The sequence below is a fragment of the Nelumbo lutea genome, chromosome 7, assembly GCF_056320005.1.
Source record: "Nelumbo lutea isolate HS-2025 chromosome 7, American lotus-T2T, whole genome shotgun sequence".
NCBI classification, from domain to species: Eukaryota; Viridiplantae; Streptophyta; class Magnoliopsida; order Proteales; family Nelumbonaceae; genus Nelumbo; species Nelumbo lutea.
This window is the reverse complement of record NC_142690.1, coordinates 24,759,804-24,774,459: the sequence shown is the minus strand read 5'-3', so window position 1 is coordinate 24,774,459 and position 14,656 is coordinate 24,759,804. Positions and strand designations below refer to the sequence as shown.

Sequence of the window (14,656 nt, the reverse complement as noted above, 5' to 3'; positions counted from 1 at the left end):
TTAAATTGATCTTTCATGAGGAAAATATTAAGTATAATTTTGATTTTTTATGCCAACAAAAGAATGGAATAGGAAATTCTTTGCACTAGTTTTTCTTGTTTCTAAAAATATGTACAAATCCCATTTTGTGTTATTTCAATATTTAGTTAAAAATTAAAATGAAAAATATTTTCGTATTCTTTCTTCCTTATGAGTGAAACTTTATCTTAAGAATCATGTTGTCCAAAACCTAATTCTAAATGGATAAATAGCTAGTTTAATAAGCTAGAGAAAAATGAAAATAAAATAAGAAACAAGATATTTTTGGCTAGAGTTATAGATGGAGAGTATTACATGCATGCCTTCAAACGTAAGAAACCCAAACTAGAGGGGGAAAACGCAATTAGGGTATTTTTCCTTTTTTGTCTTCTTTTTGGAAAACAGTACAATTGGAGTTTTTCCCCTTTCTTTGGTCTTTTTTTTTTTATTACCATATAATGACCAAAAGATCCATTTACTACTTACATACCTTTGGCATTTCAAAATGTCAAAAGTTAATTATTTTTTTTTACACTTTCAACCACCTAAGTCATACTTAAACTAGTTTAAAAAGTCAATTAACCCCCTAAAATACATGTAACTCCACTGTTAAGTTGTAGATAATTTATTAGAAAATAATAAAGGTGTATTTTTTAGATACGACTTTTAAAAACAATGCATTTTTATGGGAAAGTAGATGAGAGAATATAAAGGAATCAAGGATAATTTAGAAGCTCTTTCTACATTGGGAGTCTAAATGGATGGAGCTCTAGTGAAAGGGAAAGGTATTGATCATGTGTGTTGTAATGATAACAAACTCATTAAGAGTACTGAAGGTGTGCTAAGTATATAGCTAATCCAAGTAAGCTTCTTTGAGTTACATTTGTTATAGTATCTTGCTAAAGAAGAAGACATGGAAGCACTGTTTGATTCAACTGAATGATCTAAACATTGTCAACACCATTACCACTCTCTCCAAAGTTTTGGATTGCTCAAGGGATCTCAAATAATGAATGAACTATAAAGGCTTAGAAGGTTTAGGAGCAACTCAATAAAACTTTTGCTACAAGTCATCAAGGAGGAAAGAAACATTAGGTCCATGGTCTAAGTGTCATATCTTTTAAGTTATTGATGCAATCATTTGTTTGATATGCACAAGCACAACACAAGATGCTCAACAAGATCAAACTCAGTGAATTCAACCTTAGAGACCAATCGCTAGAATAGATTTAGTTCCTAGGATTTCCTGGACTTAAAATAAGATCTGAAATGTTGAAAATCATTTTTGAAAGCTAAAGGAAGAATGCCCAAAGCTTTGGATTAATTTTTCCAAGGTTTTTAAGTGTTGGGATGCAAGTACTCAACTACCCTTGGTAGTTGAGGCATGAAATGCCCTGGTAGGCTGGTATTGTGCTATAATTGATTGCTCAAAAATGCATAAGTGACTAGCCTTAATAGTTAAGGCATGAAATGTCCTCGCATTATGTTATAGTCGACTACCTAAAAATAAATAGTTGACTACGTCTAACAAGTTGAGTTTGAAAACACATATCAGTCAACTGATTAGAGGAACTAGTTGATTAGAGGAAAAAAGATTCCTCCCTTTGTTTGATAGGCAACTACTAACTAATTATTGCCATCTATTTTGTTAGATTTTTTTATCATTTGAATACCTAATGACTATTTCTATTTTTGGTATGCTTTCTATCTTGTTGATGGAACCTTGAATCACTTCCATGAATGGTTAAAGTCCTCGAAGAATTAAAAAATAAAGATTACTTGCTTTCCATCTTCTATAAATAAGAGAGGTTTTGACTTGAATCAAATAAAGAAGCAAGAAAACAATCTGTTCATACATTGCATATAGTGTATAGTTGTTTTGAGAGGGAAAGTTCACAAGAGTCTTTTTTCTCTCTTGAAGAAATTTTTGAGCTTCAATAGTTCTAAGAGTGAGATAAGTCGAGAAATCGTTGTGCTTGTACAATCTCACTAAACTATTGTAAATCTCTTTAGTGAGTGGAGCATCTGAGTTATCTCTAGCAATTGAATAGTTTTTGTTGTATCATACCATATTTGCCTATTGAGAAGCTTTTTGTCCTGCTATATTTTGTGCTATATTATAACATCACTTGAATGAATGAAGTTTGTTCCACCATCAATGGTTTGATTGGAACCTGAAATTCCAATCAGGGTTTGGTAGAGACCATGAAGATCAGCTGTATTAGGTTTGGCAGACACCCATGAAGTTCTATTGAATGAGTGTAGTACATGTAAGAAAGTTTTTAAAAGGATAAAGGTGTAGCTGAGACATAAAGGCTCAAAAAAGTGAGGCATAAGCCTCAAGGAGTTATAAAGTATAAGGCTAAAAAATTAAGTAACAAAATTAATTAAATTTTATAAATGATAAAAGTTAAGAATGATAGAAGGTACAACTACCCATAAAATAGAAGTTTATAAGAAATAAGTATTAACTTTTATGTATTAAAGAAAATAATAATTAATCATCTAACAATTATAAGTATTTTATGTTTCGGTTTCAAAATGCAATCTTATGAAATTACACATGAAGAATCATCCATATAATTGACATTAGATTTATGGTCATCTAATAGATGGGGAGAAAAGAAACAACTTAGTTGATTTGATATATGCAAAATAATAATAATAATAATAATAATAATAATAATAATAATAATAATAATAATAATAATAATAATAATAATAAGAAAATAAATTCATTAGGAAAAGAAATGAGAAAAATAACAAATTTGGGATGTTAGAAAAGAACAATAGAAACAATCCCACTTGATTTATCTAAGAGAAACTAATAACTTGATTTGCCCAATTGGTTTTTCATTGTTACTTTTTTATTTGGCCCGTAATTATTAATGTGCTTCTTCCATATATTTTGAAGTTTGAACTATAAAAATGCATAAAAATGTGTTTTTTTTTTTTTTTTGCATTAAATCACTAAATAATGTCGATACTTGAGGCTTATACCTTTTTATGCTTGATACCTTGAGGCTTGAGGCTTATGCCTCATTATAACAATGGCTTAAGCTTCAAACCAAAGTTGTAAGGCTTAAGCCTTGAGACAATACCAACCAAGGGGTCACTCATTGGTTTACTCCAACATTGACGTGGAATCAATTCCTGCAACCAATGAAATCGGGCAAAACACTGTGGTGGGGGGGTGGGGATATTAGTGGTTTGTGGCACCAAATACCAAAATAAGAAAAGCAAGGCAAAATCTGTTTGCCTCACCTCAAGGCATACACCTCTTAAGGCTTAAGCCTCTTAAAAATATTACTCATAAGTTTATCCAAGGTTGTAAGAACCTTGAAAAACCTATGCTTGTAAAAGGTTTTGCTGGTGGTAAGGTTTTCCAAACCTCTATAAAAATTGTGTATGCAATTTTCATTGCTTTTCTTGTTCTTTATTTTCTACTTTACTTTCAAGTTTTTGTAATTGCCTTATTTCTAATTGTTACTAACATCTTGGTAATTGCCTAAACTTGAATATCCAATTTATCTCCCCTATTGGAAGGAAAAAACATATAGAAATGAAATAAAATGCAAAGAAGGAAAAAAAAAAAACAAAACAAAGAGAGGGTGAATAACATGAAAAACATTATTTTATATTCCAGGTTTTTTTATGTAGACAAATAAAACATTATATATTAATTGAATAACAAAGTATTAATACAAACTCAAGGGTGGCCAATACCATCACATGCAAGATTTAGCCAAAGATTTTGCCCGTTGGGCAGTAGTATTGGCAGCTTGATTCTTAGTTGATTATTGTTATTTTTTAATAATAAATAAATACTCGATGGTGTCCAGCTACTAAATTCAAATCAGCCTCCATAAGATTGCCCTTACATATTATCATCGCAAGATATTCTCAATACACGGCCGAAATGTGCTGATTTGATCTCCCATCTACTAGAATTGGAAATTTCTTACGAGAACCCAATTGGCCGAATGTAAATCCCAAGTGAGTAAGAATTTAGTATCGGTAGGTGGTCGGTTCATTTCATTGTAGGGGCTTACAGGCAACCGGCTGGAACGGCATCGTCTTATTTATAACGTAGCCAACTGCCCATCGCTTTGTTCACTCCTTGGGTAGGTTGCCTGTCACTGTCTGACCTTCATTGAACCCTATATCATCGTTTACCCGTGTCCCCTTGCCAAGTAGTAGTAAGTCTCAGAAACTCCAAGCGAAAGAGAAAGGAAGAGTGAAATGGGGAGTACTGGAATCAGGGTTTCCGGCGTAGTGGTGGTGGTAGCGGCGATGATCGTCCTGATGGCATTTTCCGAGGTGAGGGCTCAGGCGCCAGCCCCGGCGCCGGACTGCTTTAATAAGCTGTTGAATTTGTCGGACTGTTTGACGTTCGTGGAAGCCGGAAGCAATCTGACAAAGCCGGAGAAGAACTGCTGCCCTTCTCTTGCAGGGCTGGTGGAGAGCAGTCCGGAATGCTTGTGCCAGCTTTTGGGTAATGCCAATAGCTTTGGAATTCCAGTCGACGTTAGCAAGGCTTTGAAGCTTCCTTCCGCTTGCGGTGTCAGTACTCCCGATCCTAGCTTGTGCTCAGGTAAGCCTTGTCTCAAATCTTCAATTCATGATTTGGGGGGGGGGGGGGGGGGGGCTTTCCCGTGGCGGCTTTCGGCTTTATGAATGAGCCCCACGACAGACCGGAAAGCCCAACCAAAGCTTCGGGGAGAACCTGTTTTGGTGGATTCTCCAAAGCAGCTCAACCAAAGCTTGTTTCGGTCGTTAGCCACTTCATTAGCTTAAGTTTGTGTTTCTTAATTCTTATATTGCACCCTAGTGCGAGTTAGCCGCGCTGCCTATAAGTTTGCTTTGATACGCCGGTGATAAGTGCGCATTGTCATAATGGCACCGCCATCACCGGCCGATGGGAGGTTGAGCTGTGCTGTCGTTGTCGAATTCCACATATGGGATGTGCTGTGGGGCACTTGTGCGGCGCCCACTCTCGTCGTTGTCTTATTTTGCCCTTTTAAAAGATATTATTATTTTATTTACAGAAATTTGCGATTTTATTTATGTTAAATAAAATCATATCCTGAGTTTTTTAAATGTACTTGAAAGAGAGTTGGATCCTGAGTTTTTAGGGTAAATTAAGGAAACCTAACATTCCTCAAGCGGCATGAAAATGCTCAAATAACTATGTAGTTAGTTTTGATCAAAATGTTTATTTCATAAATTTTCTCTTTGCATCAATCACTATTCCAAACCTTTTTATCTCTTTTGGGAAATTGATTTATTTTCAAAAAAATTCCCTTCGTATCAATCACTCAAAGGTAAATTCTCTTTTTTTTGGTTATTCATAAATTTGTAAAAAGTTTACTTGCAAGAGATTTCAACAATAATTTACCCATATTTTATTGTTGTGTGGGATTCACTACAAGATCATTCAGGTCATTTAGGGACATAGGTCATGTTGGAAGGTGTTGGAAGGGATATATATATACTTTACTTGCAGGCGATCTGATTCTCCTTTCCTTAAAAGCATTAACAGCCATTCGCATGTGACATCAATTAGTTTTCACGAAATTGGTCCTCACAACACTTGTAGCCCAGCATTAAAACATCTTAGTACTTCTATATTTTTATTTATGGAAATGTTTCCAATGCATGGCTTCAAGTGTTGTGACTAGTGACGGTGTGAGTACAAGTTTTGTAAGAGAAAATGTGGGTTCCATCAATTGACCCATTTAAGAGTTTGGATAAGCTACCAAATGAAGTGGTTGTGTGGTGTGCCGGTCAAGAAAAATTGAAGTAAAAGGAATCATATGACATTCCAAATGGGCATATTATTATCTTTAGTTCATGGATATATTTTATATAAATAGTTTGATAATTTAGATTCTTTTAAATCAAAATGGATGGTGTGATAGGTCTCTTGTCAATTTTTCAAAAACAAAAATAATAGTTTTAATTAGTGTTTTCAACCTGTCGTTGCCCCGACTGGTTGAACCAGTTGAACCATCACCCGGTCATGATTCCAGGTCCAACTTGAGTAAAATCCAGAGAGGGAGGTAAAAAACCGTCTGACCTGGATGGTTGGACCGTTAACCCGTTCGACCCGGTGGCTAGGTCATGAGTTGCACGCTAAATGTGTATGCAAACTTTTGGAGCCTATAACTTTGCATTCTGATGTTTGACTGAGGTGATTTAAATTTATTTTGGGTAAATTTTTGAGATCTATGCATCCCAAGGCGCCCCTGCTATTTTTGCCAAAAAAATCCCTTTTTTGGCATCAAATTGCAAACTTTAATATTTTTTACAAATACAAAATTTAAAACTGAATTAAAAATATAATTTAAATATAAAATAATACGTATATTACATGTGGAACATATACATTATTACATATCTATACACATATATGTTTGAATTTCTGTATGGCTGATGTGGCACGGCCTAAGCCATTCGACTCGGATGGTCGAATCGGTGACTTGTGACCCAGAGGTAAAAACAGTTTGGCCTCCAGATCGGTTTTTAAAACATTGAATTTAATCAAATGAAACTCTCAATACACAAATTTTGCTTATCAAGAGTATGAGAACCATGATTTTGTCTAGCTGATTGAATCACAAATAAGTTGTAATGAAAGCATTAATTTTCCTATGCTGTATTCATTAATTATTAGATTCAATTAAATTACCAAAATTATGAAAATTGATTTACATAAATGACCAAAATTAATTTCACAAATAAGAAAATTACAATAATTAAATTACCAACATTACCAAAACGTTTATCAAAAATTAAAATTTTTAGGAAAATTAATATACGAAATTACCAAAATTTATATAACAAAATGAATCACAAATTTATTTTCCAATATAACCAAATTAATCACCATTCACCAAAATTAACAAAATTAGTGTACAAAAATTATCAATATTACTTCACTTTTGAAAATTAACAAAGATAATAATTTCCTAAGATTATTCATTCATCAATTAGAAAAATAATAATTGTTAGTTAGTTGTTAACTTACCAAAATAAATCAAAATTAATTTGTGGGAATATACCAAACTTTAATAAAATTTCCAAAACTAATTTATCTAAATTGCCAAAATTAATTTCCCAAATAACCAAAATTACAATAATTAAAGTACCAAAAGTTACCAACATTACCAAAATTTATTTACAAAAAATTAATTTTTTTAAGGAAAATTATTATACGAAATTACCAAAATTAAAATAATAGAATGGATCACAAATTCAATTACTCGTATAACAAAATTAATCACCAAAATTAGAAAAATTAGCATAATTGCTTCAGTTTCATAAATTAATATTTTACGAAAAAAAATCTACAAAATTACCAAAATTAATAATTTCTCAAAATTACCAAATTATTCATTAATAAATTAGAAAATAATAATAATTTTTGGTTAGTTGTTAATTTACCAAAGTAAATCAAAATTAATTTAGTGAAATTAATTTTTGGGAATATACCAAAATTGACAAAATTAATTATGAAATTTACTAAAAGTAATTTACACTAATTGATTATCTCTAATTCGATTTACCAAAATTAAATAAATTAATAAAATTAATAAAATTACTGTTTGATAATTATGAAAATTAATTAGTAATTTTTGGTAAATTATTAATTTACCACAACTAAGGAAAATGACTTTACTGAAAATAATTTTTGGTATTTTATCCAAATGTTATTAATTTACCAAAGTTACCAAAACAAATTACCTAATTTATCAAAATTAATTATGAAATCTACCAAAGTTAATTTCAAATCTACCAAAAATTAATTTACGTCATCTTAGGAGAATCTAGCAACATGTGGGATGGTTGAGAAGTGTAATCTAATTAATAATTATCTTAAGAGACATGATGGAGAAGGTTTCATGAAGAGAGTGGAATGTATGGGATTTTAGGAGAAAAACGTGTATAATTTTCTAGTTAACATGAGAGAGAAGATAATGGGAGAAATTTTAGGAGCAAGTGGTTTTAGGCTGCCATTGATGGATTCCCCAATTACATGACTTTAAAAAGTAAGAATAAAGGAGAATTTTAAAATGGGGATTTTGATGTAAATTTTGAAAGAGAGCAAGGGTGACACATGGATTGCTTTGCTTTATATTTATTTATAGTATAGATGTATGTATATTTATATTTTTAAAAATATGATTGAATATATTTGGATCTTTTATAATAGGATTGTAAATTTTAACTATTTTATTTTTCATTTTTTAAATGAAATAAAAAAACGAAATGATTGACATTATAAAAAAGTCACGGGGGTGGGGATAACCTCCTTGGCCAGTTAGCGGTGGCAGAAACAGGGACAAAGTAGGGCTTTTTGCAGGGATGGGATGTGGAGTGGATTCCCGCCCCTGCCCCGCCCTGTTTCCATTCCTAGTTGGAAACAAAAAATTAGTCCAATGATCTGACTGGATGTTCCACCTATAAAAGCAAACTGTGGGCCATAAAAGTTTGTAAATAAATGTTTACAAAATAAAAAAAAAAAAAGAAGTTGGTAAACATTTTATTGAATCTTCTTTTATTGTTAGAAAGCTGGTTTAGAATTAATTTTGTCTTATTGTCAGACAATACCAAATACATTTTACACAATTTTTAGGGATTTAGGGTTTAGACTTAAGGTTTAGGCTTTAGGGTTAGGGTTAAAGGTTCACGTATAAAAATCAAGAGATGGTTGGATGCTTTCGTCCGACCATGCTATGAGCAAACTAAGGCCCTAATTAAGCTTATATTTTGTAGCCATTATTCTAGTTAGAATCTGTTGTTCTTAAAGACTGAGCAATGCTAAAGCATAAAATCTTGTTTGGTTGTATGCCTTACAAAATGCATCATACATCACACAGATTTGGATCATTGTGTTGTCACTTCACGGTGCAAGTTTTAGAATCTGTTGTCCTTAAAGACTGAGCAATGCTAAAGCATAAAATCTTGTTTGGTTGCATGCCTTACAAAATGCATCATACATCACACAGATTTGGATCATTGTGTTGTCACTTCACGGTGCAAGTGAGTCTTCCATCCGTCTTTAGGCCATGCACATAATATTTTAATTATTTGGTGTAAAACATTGTAATCAATGTTTGGTTCCCTTCTGAGTTTGTTTCTCTGTCAGTATTTTTTTTTAGATTCAAATGTTTTAATTATTATTTTTTTCCTTTTCATCAAAACTTGTTTCCCTTCCCTTTGGTTATGTTTGGTTAGATAGAAAATAAGAGAGTAACATTAAGAACTTTCCCTAACTTTCTGTTTCACTCCTATTTTCTATCAAACCAAGTACAACGTACTATTTGTTTTGATTTAATAGACTTTTGGTGTCACAAGACCACTTAAATGCAATCTGAAACTTCCCACTGTTTTTCTGACCCCAAATTTTTTATATTTGATTGATTGTTCAGAACAACCTGGAACATGGAAGCTTTATCCTTCTAAGATTCCATACAAGGAAGCCATAGAAATTATGACAGTTCCTCTGTTAGTTCTTTATCACATCTGAAAATTTCCAGTTGCTAAGACATGGCTACAAGAATCAAAAGACAAGAAGTTCAAATAAAAAATTCAGTTGTTTATGAGCTATGGAGATGTAGAGTTGCCTGGCTAAGATTGAACAGAGATAAGGATGCTAAAGCCACATTGCCAACCTTTAGTCCAATCTGATCTTTCGAGGTTGGGTTAGGGTTACCTGCCCAAGTTTCACCTACCTACTAATTACTCAAATTGAGTCTCCAAAGGGACCTTGAAAGTTTTCTATTTTGGGTCAAGCTTTTTGTAATATCGCCCTTTTACTCTACACACCCAGACCATTAAAGATTCTGTGCTCCTGTTTAGATCTTTCAAGTCTTAGATCCAAAAGATAGAAAACAACTTAGATGATAAAAGGTTATCTGCCTATTTTTCTAATACTTTTGGTGCACTTATCTGAAAAAAGAAAAAAAATATAGTTCCCATGGTCCTAGACTAAAACAACTCATTCTTGTTAATGGAATTGGCTAGGGTTTGAGGACACAAGATTGCTAGTTACAGTGTTGGGGCCAATGGGCCATCACAGCTTACCACTTGGAAAGTTGATTCATGCTTCATTTTTAGAGCTTTAAAAGAGTTTAAGGGGCTGTTTATAATGGCTGAAGTTTCTGAACTGAACAACTTATTTCTTTGTCTTTTAGTGAATAAAATAATTAAATAATAAAATATTCAAAGGAATAGTAATCTACCCAACTTCAGCATCATCCATTAAGGAGTCCACAACCTCCTTAAAAACTTATTCACCAAAAGGCAAAGGAATAAGCTTTTCAGTTCAGCCACTTCATCTGTTATCAAATGGCCCATAAATAAATTTTTTGACCACTATTCAAATGTTTACTTCAAAAGGCTTATCACTTTAAGCTGATTTTTCGGAATTAATCTTCAAAATGGGATCCATTGAATTGTGTGGTTGTCCTGATTTAGGAGAAATGACAACTTCATGGAGGTTTCCATAAATTTAGTTTGATAACCCTGTTGTATAGTTTCTGTATGAGGTTTTCTTGTATCCATATTTTCTGGTTTGTGCAATACCTCATACTGTTCAAGAAAAGGGGTTTAATGGGCCCCAAATAGGTGTCCTAGATCTTTGTTTTTGCCTTTTTCTCATTTCTGTTTTACCTTTCTTTTGCAGTATTTGGGGTTCCAATTAGCAGTCCTACAGCAAGTGAAGGTCCCACTGCATCTGGTAAATAATTTAATTTCTTTAAATTTTATTTTCTTTAAAATATGCTTTTAGATACAATGAGACTACATAATCATGCAATATTATGACTGACCATGGGGTAAGTCAAAAAACGCAACAAAGACTACAATATTATGACCACCATATTAAAATTTGATCACTTGTTACTTTATTTTTTATAATAAAAGAAATTTTCTTAAAAGAAAAGAAGGCAAACAATAAGTATACAGGGATGCAGCCCAAGCATCTCACAAGCATTACTTTTGGTTCCATTTCTTTCAATGTACATGGGGTGGACCAGTTTCCAAACTGAAAATTCCCAGCCATAGTTTTAATCATTTATGTCAAAAACGTTTGTTGTCCACCCATTTTATATCAAACTAAGTGCTGACTTTTTGAAATATGTTTACTTTTCAATCTGACATAAGTTAAGAGTATTAGATTGAGAAACTAACATAAGGTTAAAGCTAAATTTGGAGGGAGGAGGATCTTCAATGTGGATTATTGTTGTTATTGAGATTTCAAGAAAAATTGGTCTTACAAAAGATTTGAAAAACATTATTTTCTTAAAATAGAAAACACATAAAACACCTTTCTCCCTTAAAGGTGAAACCAGAAATTTAAAAGCATGATTTCTTGCTTTCCCCTACTGGTTTGATTTTTTGTCTCATAAAGCATACAATGTTCCGATAGACTTCTTGGTTGAATGGATATTAAAAATGTTCTGAGACTGAGATCAGACCTTTCAAATCACGGACAGGCATCCAAAACTGTTTTTTGCAATGTTCAGTGAATTGGACTGGTCATAGAACAGGAAAAGGGAGAGGTTCAACTGGGGTCACATTGGAGCTCGAACCGTTATGACTTATGACATGGCATATATGTATATATACTACGAGTCATATAAATACCATATATAATATATTTTACAAATTTTATCATATACTTAAATATGATAGATGGATGGCAAGTTTCATAAATTTTAAAACAAATAACCAAGGTTCAAGCCTCTTAATTCAACAATGACCAAGAGCCATTAATTAACACAAATAAAAAATGGATTAATGGTAATTAAGCAATACATGTAAATAAGAGGTTATGGGTTCAAATCTTGTCACAAACACTTGGAATTTTCAATTATTTAGTGACCTGGGCAGTTTCATGATATTGGGACGAGATCGCTTTCAGTTAGTGCAAGGCCCGTTCGAACACTGTTCGAACAGCCTGTACAGCCTTGCATCGGGAACATCTCCGTACTCTATGCTTTATTTCATGGGGAGATATTCCCAATGCAAGGCTATGATGGTTGTTTGAACTGGCTTTGCACTGACTGAATCTCATTTCTATCGGGACCGGTTCATTATTTCTCCAGTTAAATTGATCGGTCAGCCAGTTTTGACTGATTTTTTGAGGAATTTGGGTTATTGGGGTGTGATTGAACCACCCAGGGCCCTGGGTCACAGTTCAACTGGTCCAACCGGGTGGTCTGCTCTGGTTTCCTAAACAATGTTTTCCTTTTGAAAAGTTGAGTTGGTCAAATATATTCAAAATTCATGTATTAATAAGTGTTATAACAAATGCTTTATTGTTTTCAGCTTACTTTGATGCAAAACATCAAAACAAAATGGTTTTACGTAGGTCTTCTGGCAATAATGGATATTAGTTCACATTTTTTTCTATATTTTTATTTTTACTTCAGACCGAAGTCCATTTAAATGTGAGTTTATATGATTCATGGCCATGGGGGCTTTAAAGTAGCACCTTTAAGACGGTCCATGGCAAACTTTGGTGTTTGAGCCATACACTAAATAGTAGTTCATATCAGTCTTGTGGAATTAGAAACATGCTTTTGTTATTGAATGCATCTTTTTGTTGGTTTGAGAAAACAAAGCTACTTTTCTGAATTGAATTGGCCAAGTTTTTACTTTGTTTCAGGAAACCTGCATGCATTTTTGTTGGTATTTCTTTAAAACAAAGATAAACAAAAACATTTATGTCAGATGATGTGGTGCATGCATATCCATTTGGATTGGACCCGTTCAATTTATAGACCGGGTGTCTAGGGAACAACCCAGAATAAAAAGGGAAAGAATAAAAGTTGAAGTGATCGTATCATCATTTGAATGCATTTATGAGGAAGGTTACTAATAACTCGCACCCTTCATTAGCTCGAATTCTCTATAGTGATATGGTATTCTTTCAGTAGAAATACTTCGAAGTGCATTTACAAACAGGAAATTTGTCATTTATTAGACCATTCTGGTAACTGAAGGCCAGTCTATAGAGGCTCAGTTGTTCAACCCTAACTTTATTCAGGATAGGAGAGCCTAATTGACTATGGACGAGTTGGCATAGCTTGAGGATCGATTTTCTTGCTCATGTTTTCAACTCCAATATTTCTTTTTAGTTGTGCAATGCAATTTTAAATTATTACCCATTTCGCCTAACTCTAATCAGGGTTTAAATCATGTTGATATTTCCATCTCAAGCTAAACCATACTCAACCAGAACAAAAAAAACCCAACTGTCCTAACTATTACTCTGAAACTGGTTATACTTGGATTGAGGAAATATCATTTTGGTTGTGCTCATGTTCAATTGGCTCAGGTTTAAGGTAGGGTTGGGCTCGTGTCCAGTCAGCCTAGGTTTTAATAATTTCGTTGGGTGGATTTATATATATCTATATTGGCCCCAACCAAATCTGATAGAAGCCACATAAAACAGTTGGAGACCCGAGTATATATTCTGTGGCCTTCTTCACTGAAAGGACCTTCATTCTTACGACATGTTTAAAGAAAAATTCCATGTTATACAAGATTACTTGAAACAAATTCCATTGTCCATTTTGTTCTTCTCTGTCTAGGCAAGTTCCATGTTAGTTACACCAAATAAACGAGTAAGGCTATTAAACATGTCAAGGAGCTGCATACCTTTTCTGTGTAGTATTTTTCCTTCTAAACCATGCTTTCTAATTCTACAAAATTATATGTTAGCATCTGCACCATCACCAGAAGCAGGAGCTCCTTCAACAAAGGGCAGCAGCGGTGGCTCTCGCATTTCTGGAGACTTAACTCTGATTTTCCTTGTTGGCTTATCAAGTGTGGCAGCTGTTTTCTTCTTCTGAGATTTGAGGATATCATTAGAAAACCATAGAGGGAATGATTCTAGGACTTCTATCTCAAAAGTCTCAATTTCCTCATTACAGTTTTAGGGTTCAGTCCAACCAAAAGAACAAAATAAAAAAAATGGCTAGCCATTTTTATTTTTAAGGACTAGTAAAGCATCAAGATCAATAATCACTTTGTTCTTGTTGAAATTTATTTTAGGAAAGAAGTGCATATTTGATTGTATTAACAATTTTTACTTTTGTAGTGATTAAGCATTTATTGAGTTCAATTTCTATTTTCTTTCCCTGTAATTTTGGTGGGGCAAGCAAGGAAATTTGTTTCCAAGGTTGGGCTCAATTGGATTTCTTCCTCCACCCCTTTGGGATTAGTTTTTGAAATTTTTACTTCATGATCATGTTGATTGAACCAGTCCAACATGGTTAAAACAGAAAACCAGTCTGGCACCTACTGCATTCAATGCCCAACCCACTTTAAAACCTTGCATTGAATCTCTCCTCATGACCGAATAAATGCAACTTAAAGGAGACGACTGTGGATCTACCTTGACAATGCGAATTGAATTTGAAGCACTCTCTTTCAACCCCCTCATTGATTGAGGTGTTGGAAGGAGTTAGCTTTCAGACCAGACCATTAATCTGCATGGCCCATCTCTTTCCCCCTCAGTCAAGAAAGTGAGAGCAAAGGAGTGGAATAAAAGAAACTGCCTGCGGTATGGAGGAGCACTGGAATTAGGACCTCCGTTGCAGTGATGGTGATTGTAGCGGTAGGC

The 14,656-nt window shown here is 33.4% G+C and overlaps 1 protein-coding gene across 2 annotated transcripts in view; it reads left to right on the top strand.

Annotated features, from left to right (window-relative positions):
• Positions 1–4,049: 4,049 nt before the first annotated feature.
• Positions 4,050–14,656, top strand: part of LOC148845736 (non-specific lipid transfer protein GPI-anchored 2-like) — a 29,904-nt gene continuing 19,297 nt past the window's right edge. Inside the window, exons 1-3 of one of the 2 annotated variants that reach the window (XM_088954354.1) lie at positions 4,050–4,612; positions 10,709–10,762; positions 13,753–14,155. In XM_088954354.1, the coding sequence (XP_088810480.1) occupies positions 4,261–4,612; positions 10,709–10,762; positions 13,753–13,883 (537 nt within the window). In that variant the 5' untranslated portion in view covers positions 4,050–4,260 and the 3' untranslated portion in view covers positions 13,884–14,155. Of the gene's footprint in view, positions 4,613–10,708; positions 10,763–13,752; positions 14,156–14,656 lie in introns of those variants that run through there. The other variant, XM_088954353.1, reaches the window with a different exon arrangement.